General features: G+C 45.4%; 1 protein-coding gene across 3 annotated transcripts in view; it reads left to right on the plus strand.

Moving 5' to 3' along the window:
• The window catches only part of TAOK2 (TAO kinase 2), a 48,837-nt gene extending 26,976 nt beyond the window's left edge, over positions 1-21,861 (plus strand). For 2 of the 3 annotated variants that reach the window (XM_083376888.1, XM_083376889.1), the window contains 4 exons: positions 1,259-1,498; positions 11,357-11,569; positions 12,622-12,804; positions 17,256-21,861. In XM_083376888.1, the coding sequence (XP_083233014.1) occupies positions 1,259-1,498; positions 11,357-11,569; positions 12,622-12,804; positions 17,256-17,762 (1,143 nt within the window). In that variant the 3' untranslated portion in view covers positions 17,763-21,861. Of the gene's footprint in view, positions 1-1,258; positions 6,813-11,356; positions 11,570-12,621; positions 12,805-17,255 lie in introns of those variants that run through there. The other variant, XM_083376887.1, reaches the window with a different exon arrangement.
• Positions 21,862-25,049: the final 3,188 nt, after the last annotated feature.

Genomic DNA, 25,049 nt, shown 5'->3' on the forward strand with positions numbered 1-25,049 from the left:
TGTGAGGCATATTGTGTGAGGCACACTGAGATCTAATCCACCCTGTGTGTCAAAAGTCTCAGGCTTGATCTCCCTGCCAACACCAACCAAACCCAGCTACAGAGAGAGGAGGAGAACCACTCCCAATCCCTAGACCAGGAGTAGGCAACCTTGGCTCTTTTATGACTTGTGGACTTCAACTCCCAGAATTCCTGAGCCAGCATAGCTCAGCTTGGAAACCTCTCCATTTCTTCTCAGCATGGCTGGCTCAGGAATTCTGGGAATTGAAGTCCACGAGTCATAAAAGAGCCAAGGTTGCCTACCCCTGCCCTAGATGGTCCAGAAGGATATCATGGCTGATAGTATTGAAAGCTGCTGAGAGACCAAAAAGAGCTAGAATGATTTTCCTCCCCAGTTCCCTCCTTTAGCGGTCAACAGGTGTAGCCAATGCTTTCTCAAGTCTAAAAGTGTGTCCTACTCCAAAGCCTGATTGGAAGGTAGCTAGATAACTCTTTCTCCAAAGCCCGATGAAGATGTAGCTCAACCACCTTCTCAAAAAGAGGAGGTTGGGGGAGGGAACACTTTCTACTCCACACTTTTTCCTTTTCCCCTCCCCTAGTTTCCCATTATATTTTATATTCTGAGAAACTAATAAATTTTGACACGGAAAAAGAAGAGGTTAAAAATGATGGGGGAGGGACACACACAGCTGTGTATCCCTAATCATTCAAATTCATCTATTAACTGTAGATTACTGCTTTTGTGTAAGGGTGAACGCAGTGAGTGGCTAGGAATGAAGCAATTCTATCTGAAGAGAATTACAAGAAATGAATTAATTCCATTTCAACCGCATGTCCAGCTCTCTAAACACTTAAAATCCAGTTCTCACGCTTGCATCCTTCTGAGTTCAGGTGATGACCATTTTTCTGACCTCTTACACAAAACATAAGGATTAGAAACAACTGTGAGGCTGAGTTTTACAGGCTACAACTTCTGGTTTTAATACAAATAGGATACTGTCCAAGGGCAATGAAAAAGAGTTGTTGGGCCATTAGAGAAGAGGGAAGTCATTGGAAGTATTTGGACAAAAGAAAGAAAAAAATGTTGAATGTTATATATATTATATATATAATGTTATATATATATATATATATATATATTAACACACACATATATATATGTATGTATGTGTGTATGTATATGTATAATTGTAACCGTAGATATTCTTTATGGAATGTGACAATTCTGACCACACTCTTTCCCCATCCCCCGCCTCCAGGAACTGAACAAGAAACAAACACAGAAGGATCTGGAGTGTGCCATGTTGCTGCGCCAGCATGAGTCCACCCAGGAGTTGGAATTTCGTCACCTTCACACTGTCCAGCGTACCCGCACAGAGCTGACCCGTCTGCAACACCAAACTGAGCTGTCAAACCAGCTGGAATACAATAAACGCCGTGAACAGGAACTGCGCCAGAAGCATGCCATGGAGGTCCGGCAACAGCCTAAAAGCCTCAAAGTAGGTGCTACCTACACCCCGCCTTGCTGCCAGTTGTGCCCGGAAGGGCAGGTTGTGGGAATTCTGGAGTCAGGGCAGGGGTACTCAGGGGTGACAGAAATGGACAGAGATGAAGCTGGAAGTCTAGACTTTGGAGAGGACCTGTTGGGTGGGCGTGATCCTTGTGACAGTGTGGCAGGGGATCAGGAGCATCTGGCAGGTTTGGAATATGTGCCTAGTGATTATCTAGATCCCAAAGAACATCAGTTGGATGTCCTGGAATTGGATTGTGTTTGTGATGATGATCCAGATGATGGCACACGTGTTGGAGAGGTTTTGGAGTCGACTCGGGGCGAAGCTGAGGTAGTAGGCGTGGGAATAAAATATCCAGACCTTTTAGGGAAGTGCGCACATGCAAAGGACATTTTCAAGCCTGAGCTAGACAGTCACGAACAGATGGTCCAGGAATGCAGTCAAGAGGAGGAAACTCCAGAGCTGGAAGCTGTGCATGCTGGGTCTCATGTCCAAGAGTGGTCGCAAAAGGGCGTTCTAGGCTTGAGCGATCAGGGCGTAGAGTCTCTGACGTCAGAAATAAGAGATTGCGGGGAGGTGAAGCCAGATTGGCCCTACCTGGCAGATATAATTCCAGATGGGCAGGAAGCGGCCATTTTGGAGGAAAGACAGGAGTGCCTGGGGCTTGACGGGGAGGATCGCGATGTCTTAGGTTCAAGCAGCAAAGGGTGGCTTGTAGACTACCCTATGGCAAGCCTAAAACAGCAAGACGTATACAGCAAGGGAGCTGCCGATGTAGGTCTCAACCAGACGTTCCTTGGAGAGCTGGATGGCTGCAGAGACGCTTCTGAGGCTCTGCTGCCAATCTGGGGGCGACCAGGTGTTCCCGAGCCTGATGGCCAAGAAGCTGACGATGAGCTAGTACCTTTTCTGTGCAAAGAGGATTTGTACACTCAGTCTCTCCCCACTATCCTGGAGGAGGGGTCCTTGAGAGAATCTGGGGACGGCTGCCCAGCCAGTGACGATCCCTACAGTCAATGGGGGGCTGGCAAGTCCCATCCGGGGCCCCTTCCCGTGGCAACCTTTTTGCCCCATGTTCTCTGCGTGGCTTTGGCCCTGTTGGTCTCTGCCTATCCTTGTGCCCCCACTCTCCTGCTTTTGCTCGCTGCGCTCTGGGCCCAGGGGGGCAGTTTTCAAGATGTCCTCCTGGCCCTCGAAGGATTCCTAGTGGGCCTGGGGGTTACATACACCCTGTTGCACTCTGTTTTTCTCCTCTCCGGCTCCTCCTTCCTTCTTCTTATCAAGTTGGGGGGTACGGTGGGGGTGGTGGGGTTGAGTGCCAGCAGGGGGCGCCTGTACGTTCCGGTCATCCTTTTGGCCTCCTACCTCTTAGCTTCTCCCTGGATTTTCCTGCCCCTTTATCTCCTCGGGGCCCTGGCAAGGCGTACCCGAAAGGGATTCCCCCGCCACGCCCGTCGTTTTTTGCTCTTGGCTCTCCTGCATTTCCCACGCCCGGTTTTCCGCATCCTGCAGCGCCTGGGGCTGGTTAGCGAACAGGGGCTCTTCCGCCTCTTCCCCAAAACCAACAAAGGCAACTTCCGGAGTCGTATCCCGGTATTATCCCGCCAGCGGCAGCCACCCCTGCCTTGGCACCACCGGATCCTCTCTCTCCTTGCCACCCCGATCCGTACCCTCAACAGGATTCTCACCAAGGTGATCTGCGCTCAGCTGCCCCCTTCCATGCTCCGCTGTCTCAAGGGCTTGTACGTCTTGAGGGAGGAAAGGCCTAGCCGTATCCCATGCTTGGTGGCCCGTGCGGCAAGGCCCGGCGGCCATTCCAGCGGGCCAGTGAGACGGTTGACTCGAAGTAGCGGTCGTGTGCGTGTGTCCCCACCCGTCAGGAAGCCCTGGAGATAACAGCCCCTCAGGATCTTGGGTTTCTACCCCTTGCCTAACATTGTGAAACGAGCCATTCCGGTTGAATTGCTGCACCCTGACTCTTACATGCAATATTCCGTGCCGTGGGGCCAGCTTCTGGAATTCTGGGCAATCGGACAGAAGCACTTTTTCCAGTATTTACTCTCAAAAGTCAGGGGTAGGCAACCTCGGCTCTTTTATGACTCGTGGACTTCAACTCCCAGAATTCCTGAGCCAGCATGGCTCAGCTTGGAAACCTCTCCCTTTTCCCTCAGCGTGGCTGGATGAGGAATGCTGGGAGTTGAAGTCCGCGAGTCATAAAAGAGCCGAGGTTGCCTACCCCTGCTCAAAGTCATATTTTTTTTTTCCCCTCCTCCTTCCAAGGTTTGTTGATGTTTTGCTGTCTTGTTACCAGGAAGCTAAGGGCAGGACGTGTTTGGTAAAAGAAACTTTGAATATGGGCACAGTGGAGAACCAAACCTTGTGCAAGCTCTGATTGTTTACAGATTGGGGATGGACGGGAGTGTGTGCGGGAGGGGGGGGTTGTCTTGTGTTCATTGTGTCAACGAGGAAAGAATCACCTGATGCCCCTTTGAGTCAGCTGTTTGGGAGGGCCAAATATTTCCTATTTCCATCATCTGGGATAAGACATCCAGCTCCAAGTTTGCTTTCTCCCCCCCCCCAATAAAAGGGGTTCCATCCTTACAAATTCTTTCTCATAAGCCCTATTTAAAAGATCCAGTAATGGCTGTTTTTCCCATCTTCAGCATCTCTTGCATAGTGAGGAGATACATACCTGCCTTCATTTCAAGCCATTTTTACCTTCTGAAAAGCTTTTGAGTTCCAATTCCTGCTAAAACACATTAGTTCTTCATCTGCCACAGAGAAAAAAGAAACCCCCCTTTACGGTGAAATGAAAACTTGAGAAATTAAACATGTTTTTGAAAACCCCACATTTTTCAGCTCCTGAGTGTTTTGCCTAGTTTAAGTGATTCTTTCGCCGTTCATTTATATTTCCACTTTTGATTGGTATTTGTGTGTGTGCATGTTTCCACACACACACACACATATATATATATATATTTACCATTTTTCACCATATATGTAACAATCCCCCTTTTTAAAAGTTTGAACTTGAATGTACATATTTGTATTTGTGGGTAGGTTGGTAAGTTTTATATAATTTTTTATGGAGGGAGGAAAGGGGCACTAACACAATTTTTAAACAATACAATTTGACTGAAAATGGGAGAAATTCATAAAATGACAGCTTATTGCTGTAGATTTTTTTTCACTTGAAACAATAATGGGCCATCCAGTAGCGGTTTTTTTTTCCCTTTCATTTTTTTAAATGAGAAACCACATGCTGGCATTTGAAGTGAATGGCTTGGCATTGAGGTGGTTTGCTTTAGCGTAGGCAGTTGCATTTTGGTCAAAGAGAAGAAAAATGGCTAAATATGAAATTTAACTTTCTGTAGGAATGTCTCCTGCAGCCAGGGCATAGGCAGCCTCTTTAAATTACATAAAAACCAAAGTTGTTTTGTCTTTTAATGCTTCCCCCAGTGTGGTTTCAGGCCTTATAGATAGGAGGGCAGCCTTTTCATTTTTATTTTTTTTACAAGAAACCTAGAGCAGGGGTCCTCATCCTTGGCAACTTTAAGACTTGTGGACTTCAACTTCCAGAATTCCTCAGCCAGCAAAGCTGGCTGAGGAATTCTGGAAATTGAAGTCCACAAGTCTTAAAGTTGTCAAGGTTGAGGACCCCTGACCTAGACCATCTCTAAAGTGCAGAGACAGATCTCAGAACTGTGATACTCCATTTTCCTTATCTTTCCCAGGGACCAGATAGGCCTTATTTTCCAAGGAATGGTGTGCCCCATTTGGGGGAACTGCCTCATAACATCACTGACCCCTTTCCTTCACTTTTTATACTTCTTTTAAACTTTGTTCCCGTATCGTTTCCAAGAACCATTTCCTTAAGCTTTAAGGCGGCTTCTTCAAACTTGGCCCTTTTATGACTTGTGGACTTCAACTCCCAGAATTCCTCAGCCAGGTACTCTGGCTGAGGAATTCTGGGAGTTGAAGTCCACAAGTCATAAAAGGGCCACGTTTGAAGACCCCTGCTTTAAGGTGAAAGGGTTCACACACACACACACACACACACACACACACACACACCTCAGTGGCTAGTGTGCCGTTCTTGTCGCCAGCAGCTTGCTCCTTAGTGACCCTGTCACACTGGGAGGAGAGGCCTATTTTTTTCATCCAATTAATAGCCAGGCTAGAGAGTTCTGGCAAACCCAAATGCTGTATGGATCCACCTTTTTTTTTTTTTGAACTTTGAGCAGGTAAGCACTATCACAGCCTGTCCCTCTCTTCTGATATACCCTCTCGATATTTATCCTATAAGTGCAGTATCTTGATCCATTTTAATTGTGACATCCTGAAATCCCCTGCATTGGGATGACTTTGCCAAAGACTAAGGGGAAGCTGCTGTATAAAATTCCAGTTTAGTTTGCATTTGTTGTTTTGTTGGTTAGCTTTTAGAATTTTTATTTATTTGGTAGGGAATAAAACCAAAGGTTCAGTGAATTCTATATAATCTATCATCACAGAGTCAATATTTTTTTTTAACCCACTCAAGATGTTTATGCGACTGACCACAAAGAGACTTTGACTTCGTTTGTTTCAATGGCAGTTAATTAAGAAAATTGGCTTTGCCGTGGCTAAGATTTTTTTTGTCTTTTTGAGTTCTTCATCAACTGCAGGCAGTACCAAGTTTTATAGAGCTAAATCAGTTTAAAACGGTCTTCATTTCTATTTATTTCAGTAGCATAATTTTAGAACGGTTACTTCTAAGCATTTCTATGTATTTTTCCAGTTTCTTACATCCATTCATATTGTAGCTAGTTCTCTTCTCCCAATTTGCAGCCTCACCCATCAATACATTTCAGATTATCCTAAATTAGATATAATTCCATGTTCATTGATTCTGGCTTTTGGTCCCATGTTTGCATAAAGCACATACCTTGCATTTCTCCCTTTTTTGGTTCATCTGTGATTTTTTTAATTTATTCCAATTTTGCATCATCCATGGATTTGTGTATTTTTTTTAGCATTCCTTTTAACCTTTATTTTTTTTTGGCCAAACTTGTTTTCATTAATCTAGATTCTATTTTGTCCATTTTAATAATGTATTTTGTATTCCCATTTTTTGTGTGTTTGAACTATGTTTTTTTCCTCTTATCTTCACATTTTTAAAAAAACTATGTTAAATATTTTTAATTTATTTCTCCCATTTTGTGTGGGGGGACATTCTTCTGTGGTTTATTTATTTCTCCCTTCCCTGTTGTGGATGCATGTGAAATTTTGAAGGAAAAAGAAATAAAAATTCTGCACCACAAGTCACCACCTCTGTATTGTGAGTTTTGAGTTTGATGTGATTTGATTTTTAAGAAAATAGGGCACTTAAAAACTGGGCTATATGTCTATTTTCATGCACTCTGTGCCACAAAACATCCTCAAGTGATGTACTTTTAGATTTCCAAAAGTAAAATTATTTGGAGGGTGTAAGTGGAGGTCTGTTCTTCCACATTCCAGTGTTACCTTAATTCAGGGGTCTTCAAACTTGGCCCCTTTATGACTTGTGGACTTCAACTCCCAGAATTCCTCAGCCAGAGTACCTGGCTGAGGAATTCTGGGAGTTGAAGTCCACAAGTCATAAAAGGGCCAAGTTTGAAGACCCCTGCCTTAATTCCTAGTACCTCATTTCTCTCTCTACGATCTCTCAAGCATATGAGGTGTTCATGAAATGAATTAAAATAACATACACAGGTGAAAAATGTGTAATCTAGACAGTTTTTCCCCCACACCATTTGTGGTTTGGGGTCATTTTAGATGTTGTCCAAAGAGTGATGAAAGATTGTAGCCATGAAAAGATTGCTCTTGAGGCAAGAAGCCTCAAGCAGTTAGGCATAGCATAAATTACAGGTGATTAAGTGGGTTTTGATATGAGGGATATCATCAAAAATGCAAGGAAATAAACATTTTGCTCATCAATATGAGCTTTGGGGTGTATTAGACTGTTTAAATAAAAAGAGAATAGCATTTCCTTGGCAGCTCAAAACTTCACTTCTGTGTATCCAAAATTCACACCACAATTGGAAACATAGTTTGTATATATATAAAAAAAGTACTTTGAACTAGCCCCATCTCTTGCATTACGTTTTGTGATAGTCAAGTGGATTCCTGCCTGATACATCAACTTTTGTGCAACTTTGTGCTTTCCATGTGGTCAATTTAGCATGGATAATGGGGGCTGTAGTCCACACATAACTGGAATGCACCAAATTGGAAAAACTGGTGTAAGCATTCTTCCTGAATCATTTTAAACTATAGTAGGTGGTTCAAATTCTGCACTGAATAGTTTGATGTGACTGGTTTTTTTTTTTTTTAGCCTGGCTGACAAACCAATAAATCGCTAAAAGGCCTAGCCAAAGAACCGAACTTTTCCAAAATTTAAAAATCCTTAATGACATTTGTCCTTCGTAACTGCAGGTCCATTTTTGTCAAATGCATGAGGTTTGGGGTCCATCCTAACGTTTTGTACAAGAGACTCTTGTCTCTCAAAATCAGCCTGTAGCCGAGTTTGTTCTGTCGATAACTTAAAAAGAATCATCTTTTTGGTTTTGCTAGGCAAAATGTGATGTCAATTTCCATTTGAAATCTTAATGCTGAAACTGCCTTCTCACCCTTCCTTCCACTTCTCCAACATGTGTTTTGAAAGGAACCTAGATAATGTTGAGATTAGAAGACCTAAAAGGACATTTTTAAAGGGTGTGCAGGTTCCCCCCCCCCCAGCGGAGCTAAGTCTTCAAAAACTATCCTGTAGAAACTTCCCAACCCCTGAACATGAGAATGAAGAATATTTTCTGTTGCAGAGCAGGATGATAGAGGATGAAGAGCCAGCCACCAGCTCTTTGGGAAATGGGTGTTGAGAATATCACCTACAATCTATATTTAGACCGTGAGGTAGAGATTCAATGATGTCATTTTTTTATGCAATTATGGTAATTTGCACTGGGGAAAAAAAATTCCTGAAAGTTTTCCGCTTTAGCATTTTTTAGAAAAACCAACATGCAGTTGTCTCAAGGCTGCTTTTTCAAAGCTGTTTTTTTTTTCTTGAGGAAGAAGGAACAAAATGTTTCGTTTCTCACTCAAGAAACTTCATTAGTTGTGATTTTTCGGGTGGGGTGGGGGAAATGGAAGGATAGGTACTGACAGTTGAGACTGAATATTGGGGATAGGATCTGACTGGATGGGCGCCGGGGGGGCAGGGGGGAATGGAAGGATTGTGTTTCTTTGCAGTCATCTGGTTGTTAGGACTCTCTCTGAGAGCTGTGGAGGCCACTTGAGAGATGCCCTCTTTGCCCTCAGGCTGACTGGAATCAGAGTGCAATTGGTTGTGGAGACTTCTTGGAACTGCTGCAAGGGCTGCATTGTAGACTGGAGGTAAGTGGTCCACAACCAATTGCGCTCTTGTTTCAGGTGACTCTTGAGGGCAAAGATAAACCCCCAAATGGCCTGGAAAGCTCTCAGGGAAGACTGTTCATGACCAGAGGACTTCAAAGAAATGCAATCCTTCTACCCCCACCATCTGATCAGGACCTATATCAGTGGTGGGGAACCTATGGCACGCGTGCCAGAGGCGGCACTCAGAGCCCTCTCTGTGGGCACGCGTGCCGTGCTCCGGAGATAGTGAGGGACTGGCCCCTGCCGTCCTCACCCTGCCCACCCAGTCCGCCATGACCACCGTGGCCACGCCCGGCCGGCACCCGGTGATAAATGAGTGGATTTTGGGTTGCATTTTGGGCATTGGGTCTCTAAAAGGTTCGCCATCACTGACCTATATCCTCCCACACCTCCCCCGCCATCAGAACTGATGAAGTTTCTTGGATGAGAAAGGAAACGTTTTGTACTTCTTCCTGAAGGAAAAAAAAAACAAAAACCAGTCCAGTGGCCTTTGGAAAAAAAGCACTTTTGAGCCAACAGACTGTCGGTTGACTGAGAATCTCCACAGACATCCAACGCGCAGTTGTTTCGCACACGCCAAGGTGTGTGTGTGTGTAGTTCAGAATCTGGCCTATCATTCATTTGTGCTTTTTATATTCAGGAATGATCATCGATAACTCGGGAAGAAACAAACAAGCAAATATTTACTGAATGTTTGTCCAAGCTTTAAACCTTTTGAGCAAGCAGGCTCCTGGTTAAATTTCTCTCCTGGAGCATCTTTGGCTGTCACCCGGTCATCGGCCAAACACAGATAAATAGGAAATAGAATCAAGGGGTCTGGGGAGAAGTAGCTAGAATCCTTTAGCTGCTTCTCAGTTCATAATACAGGTAGTCCTTGACTTACGACCACAACTGGGACCAGAATTTGCATCGCTAAGCAAGGCAGTTGTTAAGTACGCCATACCCAATTTTGCAACCTTTTATTGCCACGGTTGTAAAGCGAATCACTGCAGTTGTTAACAGTGGATCGTGCAGTCATTAAGTGAATCCAGCTTCCCCTATTGACTTTGCGTTGTCGGAAGCCAGCAAGGAAGGTCACAAATAGCTATCACATCACCCCAGGACGCTGCCACCGTGGCAATAAACGTTGGTTGCGAAGCGCTTGAATTTGGATCATTGGGAATGCAGTGACGGTCGGTCGTAAGTGCGAGGATTGGTTGTAAGTCACTTTCCTCGGAGCCGTTGTAACTTCGTTAAATGGTCGTTCAACGGAGGGTTGTAAATCGAGGACTACCTGCACCTTCTGTAGAGAATTTCTAGCGGTTCTCCCCTCCTCTTCCCACTGTCCTACCGATTCCACAAGTGGACATCCTCGCATAATGGCATATATGAAGCTTCTTCATCAACTCGTTCCATTGGTGTGTTTTTTTCCCATGCAGCCTTATGCCATTTAACCCTTATGGGGTCTTAGGCAGAAAGAAAACCCTCCTGGTCCTGTTACTTGAAGCTGCCTCACGGGCAATGTCAGCCAATGACAGACTGCGCTGTTCTTTCATGAGGCAAATCCCATTTGGGATGTTTCTAGTTTGAATTGGGCATGTCTAGTCTAGTGAAAAGGAAGGACTGGAGGGTGACACGATAGCGGGGGCTGCCATAAAGGAGGGAGGATTAGCCTATTCTCCGAAGCACCTGAAGGCAGGATGAGAAGCAATGGATGGAAACTAATCAAGGAGAGAACGAAGAACCTAGAACGTAAGGAGAAAACTCGTGACAGTTAAAACAACCAGTGGATTGCCTCCAGAAGTTGTGAATGCTCCCACACTGGAAATTTTCAAGAAGAGATTGGACAACCATTTGTTTGAAATGATGTAGGGCAGGGGTAGGCAACCTCGGCTCTTTTATGACTTATGGACTTCAACTCCCAGAATTCCTGAGTCGGCTATGCTGACTCAGGAATTCTGGGAGTTGAAGTCCATGAGTCATAAAAGAGCCGAGGTTGCCTAGCCCTGGTTTCCTACCGGGGTGGGGTTATTGGACTAGAAGACCTCCCAGGTCCCTTTCAACTGTGTTATTCTGTTATTTTTCATCAAGCTACGACACAGGAGGCATCTTTTCACTCCATGAAAGCTATTTGGTTGGGCTGAAGCTTATTTCATATTGATGCTACTTTGATTGAAGTGGGAACATGAAAATGGTAAAAATTACTAGGTAAAACTAGACTTAGTTTATTATTCCCACCAAAACCCCACTGGTGGGAGTTGTTTGTCTAATACGTGCTCCTGTCTCTCTCTCTCTCTCTCTCTCTTTCTCTCTCCTTTCTTCCTTTTGCATTTGTTCTTTATTTGCAATTCTCATTCTCCCTCCTCTGGTCACTGGCATTGTTGTTTTTGTTTTCTTGTTTTCCCCCTTTGTCGCCTCTTCCTCCTCTTGCTACCCTAGTCCAAAGAACTGCAAATTAAAAAGCAGTTCCAGGACACCTGTAAGATCCAGACGCGGCAGTACAAGGCCCTTCGCAACCATCTCTTGGAGACCACCCCAAAGAGCGAGCACAAGGGGATCCTCAAGCGTCTGAAGGATGAGCAGACCCGCAAGCTGGCCATCTTAGCCGAGCAGTACGACCACAGCATCAATGAAATGCTCTCCACCCAGGCCGTAGGTACCCCGCGCTGCCCTCCCCCTGGGTGGGAGGAATCGGCCCTTCCTCTATCCACGGGGAAGAGCGTTTTCCAACTATGCTTTGAATGCTAGACCCCCAACCAATTCTTTTTTTTCCCCAGTTTTTTTCTTCCCATCCTCATCCCCCTTCCTTCCCCCAGCTTTGGCCAGCAAACGTTTGACACAAAATGACCAATCCCATTGGCTATGGCTTGACCACTTGAGGTAGAATTTGTCTACCTTGGATAAAGCCCGAGAGATTGATTTATCCTTAAAACATTGCTTTGATTTCATACCAGTTTAATTGTCTTGTTTTTCCCCCAAAAAAGAACCACGGAAGAGAAGATGCTGAGAATAACCCACATTTTACGAGAGCCGTAACTGCTTGCTCTCAAAACTGTAGTCCCCCCCCCCCAAGGCTTCCTTGCAAAGAGGCTGGCTGCCAAACCACAATGTCCATTGTGCAATGGGGCCCTTGTTCACAGGGCTCCGAAGCATGCCTTTCTCTGTAGCATCTTCACTCCTAAAGAAACCCCTTCCGAGGTGGGTGGCTAGTTTTAAAGTTCTGGGTCTAATAGAGTTCCCTTTGCCATAGCTGCGTAACGAATATCAAGCTTTGATCTCCTGACTCCATAAGCAACGTGAACATGACCGCAGTTGCTTGGTATTAAAATGGACTCTTTATTGGGGCAGGTAGGAGATGCTTCCCAAACAGAATAGACAAATCCCAGAGGTACCCATTTTCCTTCGTTGAGATAGGAGATGCTCAGCTGGCTGAATTTTTAGCCGTCGTCAACCACCAACAGGAGTTTTGATATATAATCATCTTGAGGTTGCAAGGCCACCCCCAGCAGCAGTTTTGCAAAGCAGACAGGCCAAACAGAGTCCCCTGTAATAGTCTGAGGCCAGGGCCCATTTCCAGAAGCATAGGAAGCATGGATTATGATGACTCTTGAGGCCCGGCTAGTCTGTCCTTTTAAGAGCCATGCTATCCTAAGGATGGGTTTTGTGGTGCAGGGCCTTACGTTGCCTTCTTCCTTTCTTCCTAGCTGCGTTTGGATGAAACTCAAGAGGCAGAATACCAAGTCCTGAGGATGCAGCTGCAGCAGGAGCTTGAGCTGCTGAACGCTTATCAGAGCAAAATCAAGATCCACACCGAGGCCCAGCACGAACGTGAGATCAAGGAGCTGGAGCAGCGGGTGTCTATCCGCAGGGCCCTCCTAGAGCAAAGGGTAAGTATTTCCTGCTCTCCCTGACTCTCCAGGAAAAGCTGTGGAGCTTGGGGTGTAGAGAGATTGCACCACCCACCCAGATCCATGGCCCCATTTTCAATCCCACTCAGAGGTCCCAGAGGTGAACTGTTCTCCACCATGCAAATCTAAGCTATTTATTCTCTTAGTACTAAACTAAAGATGAACTAGCTTTTTCTGTTGAGTGCTACAGTCCCTCGAAGAATCTGCTAAAGACCATATATTTAAAAAGTGGGTGGGGCTTCAGGGGCTTTGGGGCAGGGCCTGAGCCACAGAGGACTTTCCGATACCCCCTTTTGACCCCTCACACTGACATTCCTGGATTCTTTTTTTCTTTTGCCTTTGGACGTCACTGTCCCCACCTGGCAGTCTAGAACAGAATCCTCGTCCTTGAGACCTGACATTCAGACTGTGTCTCCAGGCAAGACGTTACCCATTGCTAATCCATAATCACTTCAGAGGCCCTGTGAGAATCAGCACTCTTAATTTTTTTGTTGTTGTTGTTAACTGCGAAGTCGTGTCCAACCCATCGCGACCCCATGGACAACATTCCTCCAGGCCTTCCTGTCCTCTACCATCTTCTGGAGTCCATTTAGGCTCACGCCTACTGCTTCAGTGACTCCATCCAGCCACCTCATTCTCTGTCGTCCCCTTCTTCTCTTGCCCTCAACCTTTCCCAGCATGAGGCTCTTCTCCAGTGAGTCCTTCCTTCTCATCAGGTGGCCAAAGTATTTGAGTTTCAACTTCAGGATCTGGTCTTTCTAAAGAGCAGTCAGGGTTGATTTCCTCTCGGACTGACCGGTTTGATTGCCTTGCAGTCCAAGGGACTCGCAGGAGTCTTCTCCAGCACCATAGTTCAAAGGCCTCAATTCTTTGGCGCTCAGCCTTTCCACGCTGTAGTTTGAGATGAGCTGTTCTGGGCTTTGTGGACGATATTTTCCCCCGTGAACTACATTCTGGAACAGAAAAAAATCACAGTGGTTGAATGGTGTTCATATTGATCGTAGCGTAGAGATAATTCCTTTTTGAAAAATTGGGAAGTGGGCTTGATCAGCTTTCCCTAAAGTATGTATGAAAACCAATCAAGAATGAAAACCACTTTTATTCTGGAATCTCTCTTTATTGTTCTTTATTGCTTTTTAAAGTATCAGCTATTCAGAGTCGTTTGGAGCTGGGCAGCCTCCAAATTTAATAAAAGAAGTAGAAATCATCCTGTTTATTAGGAAAAAAGACAAGAGTGTCCCAGCATTTCTGCACAGGATGGTAGCTTCGGGTTTCTAGCAATGGCCAACTTGTCAGGCTGTTGAAGACTAACAGAAAAAAAAACGTGTTTTATGAGGTTTGCTCCTGTTGGGTGTGGCGACGGTTTCTTCAGTGGGAATTCATGAAGGAGAAAACAGCATTCTGAAGGCATCATGTCAGTAATGCTTTCTTCATTGGCTTCCTGGAGAGATCTGATTAGTTATTTTAGAAAGGCCACTGGATTCTCCTGGATCAGGGGTCTTCAAACCTGGCCCTTTTATGACTTGTGGACTTCAACACCCAGAATTCCTCAGCCAGCGTGCCTGGCTGAGGAATTCTGGGAGTTGAAGTCCACAAGTCATAAAAGGGCCAGGTTTGAAGACCCCTGTCCTGGACCTTTAATCTGACTCAGCAGATCTTCTCCTGTGCTTTGAGCCATGAAGTGCCTCTTCTTGCCTATGAAGTCACTCGATAATGTTAGCCCTGCCTGCTTTTCGTTTTCCATGGAAAGTAGACCGGGAATAACAATAGTATACAGGTAATCCTCAACTTAACAACCACATTTCTGTTGGAAAGTTAAGTGAATTTTGTCCAGTTTTACGACTTTTTTTGCCAAGTGAATCGCTTAACGTGGTAACGTAAGATAGTGACCCAGTTGTTAAGTGAATCTGGCTTCTCCATTGACTTTGCTTATCAGAAGGTCGTAAGAGGGGACCACATGATTCCCGGCACCCAGTAACGGTCATAAATATGAGTCCGTTGCCGAGCATCCGAATTTTGATCACGTGACCATGGGGACGGTGCCACGGTCATGAGTGTGAAAAGTGGTCACTTTTTCCACTGCCGTTGTAACTGAACGGTGAGTAAACGAATTGTGGTAAGCTGAAGACTACCTGTACTATGCTTGAGGAGGAGGATTGCACACAGGTGGACCTCGGCCTACGACCGCAATTGGGACCAGAATTTCCATGGCTAAGCAAGGCAGCTATTAAGGGTGTCCCACGTGATTTTGTAAACTTTTTTTGCCACGGTGGTTTGTTAAATCACCGCCGTTGTGAAGTATGTAACAACAGCTGTTAAGAGAATCCGGCTTTTCCCCATTGACTTTGCTTGCTGGAAGCCAGCTGGGAAGGTTGCAGGTGGCGATCACGTGACTTGGGGATGCTGCGTTGTTAAGCCCCCAAATTTTTGATCGCGTGACCGTGGGGATGCTGCAATTGTCTTGTGCGAGGAACAGTCAGAAGTAACTTTTTCCAATACCTTTGTAACTTCAAATAGTCGCTAAACAAAGGATTGCAGGTCGAGCACTACCTGTATGGCTGCTTTGAGTAAGAAAAACTCAGTGGAATTTTAGGATTATCCTCTTTTATTTTCTGTTCTTCAGATCAGTGGCAGCTTTGTACTTCTACAGCTACTGAAGTGAAGTTACTTCTCTCCTTCTGCTTGCAACCATTTTTAAACGCCATTTTTCTATTCTGCATTTAGAACTCCTCTTCCTCCTACAATGAATGGGAGGCATTCGTGGCTCAGGTTTTGTCCACATTTCTGAATAACAAGAGACATACACCTCCTGTTCCCTACTATCCAAGATGACTTCAGCCATGGCAGCAAAACAATGCTGAACTGTGCTTTCATAAAGCACTAAATTCCTTTTCTTTTTAACATAGAAAAATAAGCGAAGACTCCTGCAAGTTCCTTGGACTGCAAGGCAATCAAACCGGTCAGTCCTAGAGGAGATCAACCCTGACTACTCTTTAGAAGGCCAGATCCTGAAGCTAAAACTCAAATACTTTGGCCACCTAATGAGAAGGAAGGACTCACTGGAGAAGAGCCTAATGCTGGGAAAGATTGAGGGCAAGAGAAGAAGGGGACGACAGAGAATGAGGTGGCTGGATGGAGTCACTGAAGCAGTAGGCGTGAGCCTAAATGGACTCCAGAAGATGGTAGAGGACAGGAAGGCCTGGAGGAACGTTGTCCATAGGGTCGCGATGGGTCGGACACGACTTCGCAACTAACAACAACAACAAAGCATTATTTGGGGCACTCCAATTACACTCTCCTCCTGTCTTTGCAGGGGATCCGACTGTGATGCTCCTGAGACTCTAGCACAGGGGTGTCAAACTGCTGGCCCGCGGGCCGGAAGCGTCATCTAGAAGCCTCGCCTACCCCATTGCCAGCAATGGAAAAACCGCCCCGATACGTTGCGTGACGTCACGTGACGTTGCGAGTTTGACATGTCTGCTCTAGCATGACAAAAGCAATTATTTCACTTTTAATTCCTCAATTCCTGAGGAATTTGCGTTCCTAAGAATCTTGCGAAATATCTTGCAAATAGGGTTGCTTTGTTCTGAAGTGGGTTTTTTTTTTAAATTAATCTGAGCTAAACGTCCTATCTCCGTTATCTTTTTTTGCTTCTTGAGTTTCAGCTATGAAGTTTCAAGATTGAAACTGTGAGGATCTGAGTATACAGATGCCACATCCCACGTCCTCTTTTGGGGACAAGTGCCAGAAATCTCTGTTACCTCTAATTTAGGACAGATAAGTGTTAAGTGCTATCTCTCACTTCCTCATTAAGCAATTTATCCAACTTCCTGCATGCCTTAAAGACAGGGTGCTATTGAATCCAGTTTTCAATAATCTTGGTATAGGTGTTTCTCTCCTTAACAACTGAGCCTCAAATTTTTCTTGCTAAGCAAAGCAGGTTACCCTTGCCCCATTTTATGACCTTTTTTGACATAGTTGTTGAGTGAATCATGCAGTCATTTAGTGAATTTGGCTTCACTAAACTGACTTCTCCCGTTGACTTTGTCGGAAGCCGGCTGGGAAGATTACAAACGGTGATCGTATGACACTCCCCCCCCACACACACACACAAGATGGTACAGCAGTCATAAGTACATGCCAGTTGCTAAGCGCCCAAATTTTGATCACGTGACCGTGGGGATGCTGTAACGGTCGTAAGTGTGAAAGCCAGTCACTTTTTTCAGATCCGTTGTTAACTTTGAATGGCCACTAAACGAATGGTCGTAAACTGAAGGTTATCCGCAGCGCATCCTTGCTGGCTACCGAGTGAGACAGAGGGCTGCTTCTCACCGCCGCCCTGGTGTCCGAGCAAGTTGTGTTTGTGGATTCTTCCACTTGAGATCATGGTGGATTATTTTTTGTTGTTGTTTTTCTGTTTCCTCCTGCAGATCGAAGAGGAGATGTTGGCCTTGCAGAATGAACGCTCCGACCGCATCCGTAGCCTCTTGGAGCGCCAGGCCCGGGAGATAGAAGCGTTCGACTCTGAAAGTATGCGTCTGGGATTCAGCAATATGGCACTCACAGGCATTCCAGCTGAAGCCTTCAACCAAGGCTACACGGCCCCTCCTCAGCCCTGGCCCTCCCGCCCGGTTCCCCGCAGCGGCTCCCATTGGAGCCATGGAGTTCAGAATACAGCTGGTGCGCCTCACGCATGGAGGCAGCCTCCCATGCTTGCCCCGCCCCCTTCCGCCTGGCTTCATCCCCCGTCCTCATCTCCTTCCTCCTCTTCCTCTTCCTCCTCGGCTCCTAGCGGCCGCTCCAATGTGGTCATGCTGAGAAACAGCCCCCAACCCCTGCGGCGCACAGCTTCTGGCGGCCAGTCGGACCAGGGCATCAGCCGCTCAGCCAGCGTCACTTCTCACATCCTCAACGGGTCACATTTTTCCTACTCGTGAAGTGATTGGTAGAGAACAGGGAGACTTGGCTGGAGGCAAATGGGGGATTGGCTGGTGAAAAAAGGGAGGGAGGCGGGGCATGTTATCCGGGGTCGATAAGTTAAAAACAAACAAACATGGGAGATGCTGTGAAACTGGACCACAGTGGAAGGCTCTCGGTCATCATCAGTAGCCTTTTGAGTTGTCAATCACCAGGAGAAGGTTGGACTGTGAGATGGAAGGTTGAATTCTCGTCCTCTGGAGCATAGCTGGGGCCTCCTCAGATCGTGGTTTCCTATCCCCCGCCAAATGGATAGAGACATCGAAGCTGCGAACGTGATGTTGGCAGTCTATTCTTGTGTCCCTGATGGCTGTCAGCTGCTCCCCCAGCGTCGCCACAATCTGTAGATGAAGACAGACCGAGAATAGTGTTCCGGCAATGGAGATAAAGTTATCTCTTCAGGGTGTGGCTGAGTAGTCTCTTCTCTTTAGAAGAGGGAAAAAGAAAAAGAAAAAACACTCCCACAATTCAACAAATCCAGAATTTTTAATTGTGCACTGTGGCTTGTTTGTGGGTGTAATTGGGAGCTGCTGCAGCCAGAAACCCTGCGTCTTCCTCTCCCAAGGCCAGGGGTTCCTTTCAGTCAGCTTGGCTAGCGAGAGGAACGAACAGGCCTAGGAATTGGAGAAAATCCTGGATTTGCATTGATGGTGGGGCTAATCTTGCATGCTTAGAAATTTTCAGAGTGACAAGTGAAGAACTTTGCATCTTGGGCATAGACACTGGCTTTTGTTCCTGTCCAAATTCACAGACAGAAGGAGATGACAGAATTTAAACAGCTTCCATGTACCTTCCTTAACTTAACTCTAGCCCACGGATGGGAGAGGGAAATGTATAGGACAGGCTACTCTGGGCTCTTAATCTGCATTGCCTTCTCTTTCTCAATCAGGGGCCTACTCCAGGTCTGGAGCGTGTCTTGGCATCATGCTGGTCCCGCATGATGGGGAGAACAAATGGGTTTTCAGCTCTTTTTATCCTGATCATGATCCGAATGTAGATATTAATCAGTGCCCTCCTTCCACAACCCCACTGTCTGTGTCCCTAAGACCACCCTAGTCTAGGGATCATCTGTTAACGGTCAACCCTTCATCTTATAACGTTGTCTTTCTTCCCTCCCTCTCCTCTCTTATGGAAGAAGCATCCAACAGTTAACAATTCTTGTAACAAGGGGCTTGGACTGGAGCTCTTCCCCAAACACGCACATATAGCACATTTAGTTCCCTGATCACAATCTAGATCTCTGGAAGAGATTTAGCTTAGTGCTGATGCAACTAACCTTGATATGAAATTACCTCCTCCGAGTTGCTTTAGATGCAGTTTACCATTTTCAAGCCTTGTTGTCTTCTCCATATTTGTCACCTCTCACACACTTGGCACCTTCCCTGCTCACGTTAGTCCCTTCCAATCTGCAGCTTTGCAGACCCGGGTTCATATTTGCACATAAGAGATTTGGTTGCAGAGTTCAGGGACCCAGCTGAGTTGAGCATTTTACTTGGTTGGCTCAAATTGTACACAGTGCCATTGTCATCTCATTTCTTCCTGCGTTCCTACACATTCTTCTTCTCAAGCCATACATCCATTCTGTAAATTACAGAATAACCCAGTATGATCAAACCTCAAGGCTGTCTGTCTAGGGTTTGAGATCAGGGACCACTTGACCTAATAAATGATGTTGAATGCCAGCTATCTCTACTCCGGGCTGAAAAACATAGCCTCCCTTCCTTTCCGCTGAAAGGCAGGCAGATTAGTTAACCTAAGAACAATCAGGATGAGACCCAAGTGGTCCCATCAGCCGATTGAAAGGTTTACTAAATAGTGTAAATTTCTTATTTGGTGGATTTCCTTGGTGCTCTGTCCAAAAGAAAGGCTGAAATCAATATTGTGCAAGGGTGTGCATTTTACATGAACTAGAGAACTAAAACCCAATTTCTTTCACGAGGGTAAGTTAATCTGGTAATGAGGGTCACTTGGGATTCATTCTCCTCCTGTCCCCTTCCCCACTAAAATCTAGAAACCACAACAGTCTTCACCAACCTGATGTTCCCCAAGACAAATTGGACTGCAACTTCCATCAGCCCCAGCCAGGAACGGCTAAAGAGAGCTACAGCTCAACCTCTCTAAAGGGCATCAGGATCAGCACGACTGTTGTAGGGAGATCTTTGCAGTGCTTGCAAATTGTGAAGCATGGGCTCTCACGTTCCTTCACGACACTGAAGTGTTTGGATTTTAAGTACCGTATTTATCGGCGTATAACACGCACCTCATTTTAAAAAGGAAATTTCAGGAAAAAAACTTAAATTTCAAATAAATAACTATGGGTCATTAACATTATATCGGCGTATAACACGCACACATCATTTGCCCCCTATTTTCAGGAAGAAAAAGTGTGTGTTATACGCCGATAAATACGGTAATAATATATGGTGGCCAGTACTGAGGACTGCCGCGGGAGAAAGTTCTTTTCTTCTAGCAGTTAATCCAGCAGAGAGTTCCATCGGAGAAAAATGTCAAGGCCCTATCCGGTGACAGCAGATAATGATGGGAAAGCTGGTGGTGAACTTTCCTTTTTTAAATTGCAAGTGGGAGAATGTTGAGTAAATTAAAATGCCCCTTGGAGAACTAGATGTCAGATGGTCTCTGAGGTAAACTTCTGAGACTAGTTTTGTATGCGTTACAATTATTTTCCCTGTTGGGAGGGCATCTAACTAGGCCAGGGGTAGGCAACCTGGGCTCTTTTATGACTCATGGACTTCAATTCCCAGAATTCCTGAGTCAGCTATGCTGACTCAGGAATTCTGGGAGTTGAAGTCCATGAGTCATAAAAGAGCCCAGGTTGCCGACCCCTGAACTAGGCTGACTCCGACCAGTTATTAAAGTGAGCAAAAGTGAGGATTTCACCAACTCCCATCTGCTGTTTTTTGTAAATAAGGCTCAGATTAGCTAGGTACAGGAAGAAAAACATCCATTTCACAAAGGACCAAGCTTTGGGGTTGGTTGTTTTTTTTCTTCCCCAGAGAAAAGTTTCAAGTTTCTCAACCCTTCAAAATGGGAGTAGCAAGAGAAGTAATTCTGGAGCTCTAGAAAGAGACATCTGTCCTAATGAGCAGGGGAGGATGTTTGTCTCATTCAAACCCAGGCTTCCAGAAAAAGCGTTCAGAGCAGTAGGAGGAGGGTATTATTGCAAGATATCCCATGTGCAAAACTGGGAAGAGGCCACATTTGGGACGGCAGAATATCGGGAGTTTCTCGGAAGGAAGGGCCGAACAGTTCAACTCTTCCTCCTCTTAAAAACATTCAAACTTGTGTTCTTGCACAAAAACCTGAAATTTTGCCCCACCCCCACCCCCCCAGTGCAAGACAGCTGAAGCACATCTCCCTCTTCCCTAACCAAACATAACTTAATTCAAAAAAAAAAAAATCCCCCCCCCCCAAATCTCCACAGTGCTCCTTTCCCCCCAACGCAACCCTCGGGGCCCAAAGTTTGCCTCCACTGTCAACTTGTCTGGTGGATTTTTTTTCCCCAGAACCCTCTCCCAGATTTGGCAAGTCCATTTTCTACTTGAATCAGGCCCCCTTTGTTTAAGAGGGGAGGGTGGGAGGGAGGAGGAGGAGGAGGAGGAAGGATCTTCCGATGACTTCAAGACGTTTAGTGATCTCTTTCTCCTGCCTGCCTGGGACTGAGAAATGGGGTTAACAGGGAGGGATACGGCTGGAGGGGCTTGATGTATTATAATAATCCTTATGTTTCTAAAAATAATAATAATGATGATAATGATAATCTTTTTTTTTTCTGTTTTTGGTGCCATAACTTTCCCCATGTACAGTTTTCCTCTTCCTGGGGTTTTTTTTGTTTTTTTTGTTTTTTGTTTGTTTGTTTGTGCTGCCCCGCCCGCCCCCTTTTCTTTTCCTGTCTCCCTCTGTGTGGGTGATTAAAAACTAATGTGAGTGTGTGTGTGTGTGTATGTCTTTTTTTATATATGAAGAAAAATGTTGCGGGGAAACTTAGACATATGTGTCCTATGGAATGTATTAGAAAATAAAACACTTTTTAAAAAAAAAGAAAGAAAGAAAGGGGTGGGGTGGGGAAGCTTGAATCTTACACAGGAGAGCAAGCATGGAAGGAGAACGCAAAGGTGGTAGCTTTCTAGAAGGCTACCAATGAGAGAGGCTTTGGGTGGGGTGAGAAATCTTTTAATAAAAATGTTGAATATTTAAAAAAAAAAAAGAGAGTGTCTCGTCTTTTGATTGGGGGGCGGGGGAGAGAACTCCAGGGTTCATCTTTGAGAACAGATGCTAAAACTGTGTGTTGCTTGGTTCTCTCTGAGCTTGGGCTTTTCTCTCAAACCCTACTAAGCACTGATGGTGTTACCTAGTTGGGTGATGAAACGTCTGCAAGAAAAGACCCAAATCCACAGAGCACCGAGGAACCCTGAACTACAAATATTCTGTTCTATTAGCCCTTGGCACATTTCAACAGCCCTTTTCTTCTCAGCCAGCAGTTTGATCCTGACCGGCTCAAGGTTAGCCTTCCATCCTTCCAAGATGGGTAAGATGAGGGGCCAGATTGTTGGGGCCGATATGCGATTCCATAAAACTGCTTAAAGAGGGCTGTAAAGCACCATGTAGCGGTATATAAGTCTAAGTGCTATTGCTGTTATGGCCTGGTCCAGGGGTAGGTAACCTTGGCTCTTTTATGACTCATGGGCTTCAACTCCCAGAATTCCTGAGCCAGCTATTGAAGTCCACGAGTCATAAAAGAGCCAAGGTTGCCTACGCCTGGCCTGGTCATTCCTTCTGCTGAGAGGAGGCCTTGTTTCTGTCCTCGCTTGAAATCGTGAGCTTCTTCGTTTCCTTTCTGAAGTACGTTTTCTGACTCAACGGCCAGCATCCTGGAACTGCTGTGTCTCTGCAGATCTGTCCTGTGTGGCAGTTTGCAAAAGTTCCGGTCCTTCTGCATGATAAGGAATTCCGTCACCTAGCAACTGGATTCTGGAAGCATTCCCATGGTAACAGCATCCCGGCAGTTTGGCAAGCAACAGGAGACACAGCTTGGTTTCATTCCACCTCCCACACTGGGGCACCAGATGAGGAAAGGGGTGATGGTTGGTGTTTGAGTGGGCAAGAGGGCTTGTGTCTACATCCAAGATAGGTGACTGTACATTTCCCAAATGCAGATTCTCCTCTCTTTACAGCCAAGCATCTTGGCATGGCCAAAGTCCCGACTTCCTGTTCCGTTGGGCCCTTGAAAAAAATGCCAGATGTTTGAAATCTGCTGGATCTTACGTCATAATATTGCAGAACAACAGGACCGATTGGTGCCTGTAATCAGTCTTGGGAATCTGAATTTCAGGCACGGCATGCTGACCTTGTGTGCACGTGGTTGTGTTCTGCCTGTCACTTTAGGATAAAGGGGGAGGATTTGTGCTTTTAGCAGCTACCTTCCCGTCCTGGACAGCGGAAAATCGCAGCTCTCCCAATTAACCCTACAATCGGGATCCAAGCTGCAAGATTTCCCAAAGGTAAACAAAGCATGGAGTAAATCTAGCTTTTGCTCTTCTGTAGCAGTGGTTCAAAGATCTTGGTGTAGCAGCGAGGGGTGTCTGTAGGGGTAGGGTCAAAATGTGCATAAAAAAAATAGATGGGAGTTTTGGCCACACCATCATGCTGGCATGTTAACTTTTTTTTTCTTGCTATATTTTACAGAAATCCCTTTCATCCTCACTAGTTACCCTCATTCACCCACACTCCTTTATCTAAAAGCACTAGAGAAGCAAGCAGCCAATTTACAATGTAATATTACTTAAACAATCCGCAAATAATTATTTTCTTCTTCCATGGAACAAATAGGTGTCCAAAGGTGGGCACAAGTGATAGATTTTAATTAATTGTTAGTAAACTTACCTTGAGGTTTTTGACCCCAATTTCTAAGTTTTCTATAGGCGTGCTTTTCCATTTGTTTCAAGAATTGGTATGGCTACCCATCACAGCAAAATGACCAGGTGGCTAGCAATACAGAAATCATAAAATGAAACAAAATAAGACTGAAAGCAGTAAAATAGAATACAGTGTGATCAAGAGTCCAAGACAAAATTCTTACAGAAATAACAAAGTGTGTGTGTGTGTGTGTGTGTGTGTGTGTGTGTGTATACAGGTTTTGCTAACTTCCATTGTCTGGGCATCTCAAAGTTCTCTGGTGCCATGAGGACTAGGAACTTCCTTTGAAGTAGACCCAGAAGGTTGAGCAAAGTCATTTTACTTCATTTCTTTCTGGGCAAGGACAGTGCCGAGGACAATCTATTTTTCTTCTCACTTGAAAAATAGCTGACAATACTTTAAAATACTGGGGGTGAGGCAGGGGGACAAAAAGCAAAACAATAAATAAAATTGTCAATCAGCAAGAAATGGAAACATTTGCCAAAGATGAGATTGTTAACATTTTAAAAGCTATGCAATACTTAATGTTTTTTTTAAAAAATCATTCTTATCTGGTCCCTCGAAGTTGACAAAAACAGAATTGGGTTTAGCATCAGCACACAGCTCTTAGCAGAACTCAACTTTATCCCTTCCATAGGATGAGCTGGCCAGGATCTCCTAGATCCCTTTACTATTAAAAGATGAGATAGAAACCTCCTTTTGGAAGCATCTCGCAGATAAGAGGCCCCTGGCTTATGCTCAGAGGCCCTATCGGCTCCATTCAGTTCAAAGGAGCAAAGTCAAATGATTCCTGCTGATGTTTTGTTGGAGGACTTTTAATTTCTATGGCCAAACAGCTGCTCCTGAAATGCAGAATATAAGTTTGACGCAGCAGAGCACACAAATCCCGATGGGGATTCTTTGGAGCAGTGCTATTGAGGAGGACTGTTACTATAGTTAAACCTAGTTTCTGTTGTGATTCAGGGTCAGCCTGTGGGTTCGGCAGTTGGGTCGGACGACTCAGAGGAGGAGGAGGGGGGTGTTGAAGAGCTTGCTGAGAATAATATTGAGGCTCCACAGAGCCCTCAGCCAGGCCCCTCCCATCTGGTCATGACGCAGACCCAGCTGTCTGAGCCTGGCAGCGTGGATGAAGATGACCCACAGCTGGCCCTGTTCAAGGACGCCCGACGCAGGAGGCAGTCAATGAGGAGTAAACAGAGGAAGGCAATGGGGCACCTCGGAAGGAGGCAGAGAGAAGCCACGCCCTGAACTGTATAAAAGGGGAATGCGTGGGAGGGCTGGTTTGCTGAAGGCAACCGCTTGAATAGCTCCTG

Source organism: Vipera ursinii (genome assembly GCF_947247035.1).
Source record: "Vipera ursinii genome assembly, chromosome: Z".
Taxonomy (NCBI): domain Eukaryota; kingdom Metazoa; phylum Chordata; class Lepidosauria; order Squamata; family Viperidae; genus Vipera; species Vipera ursinii.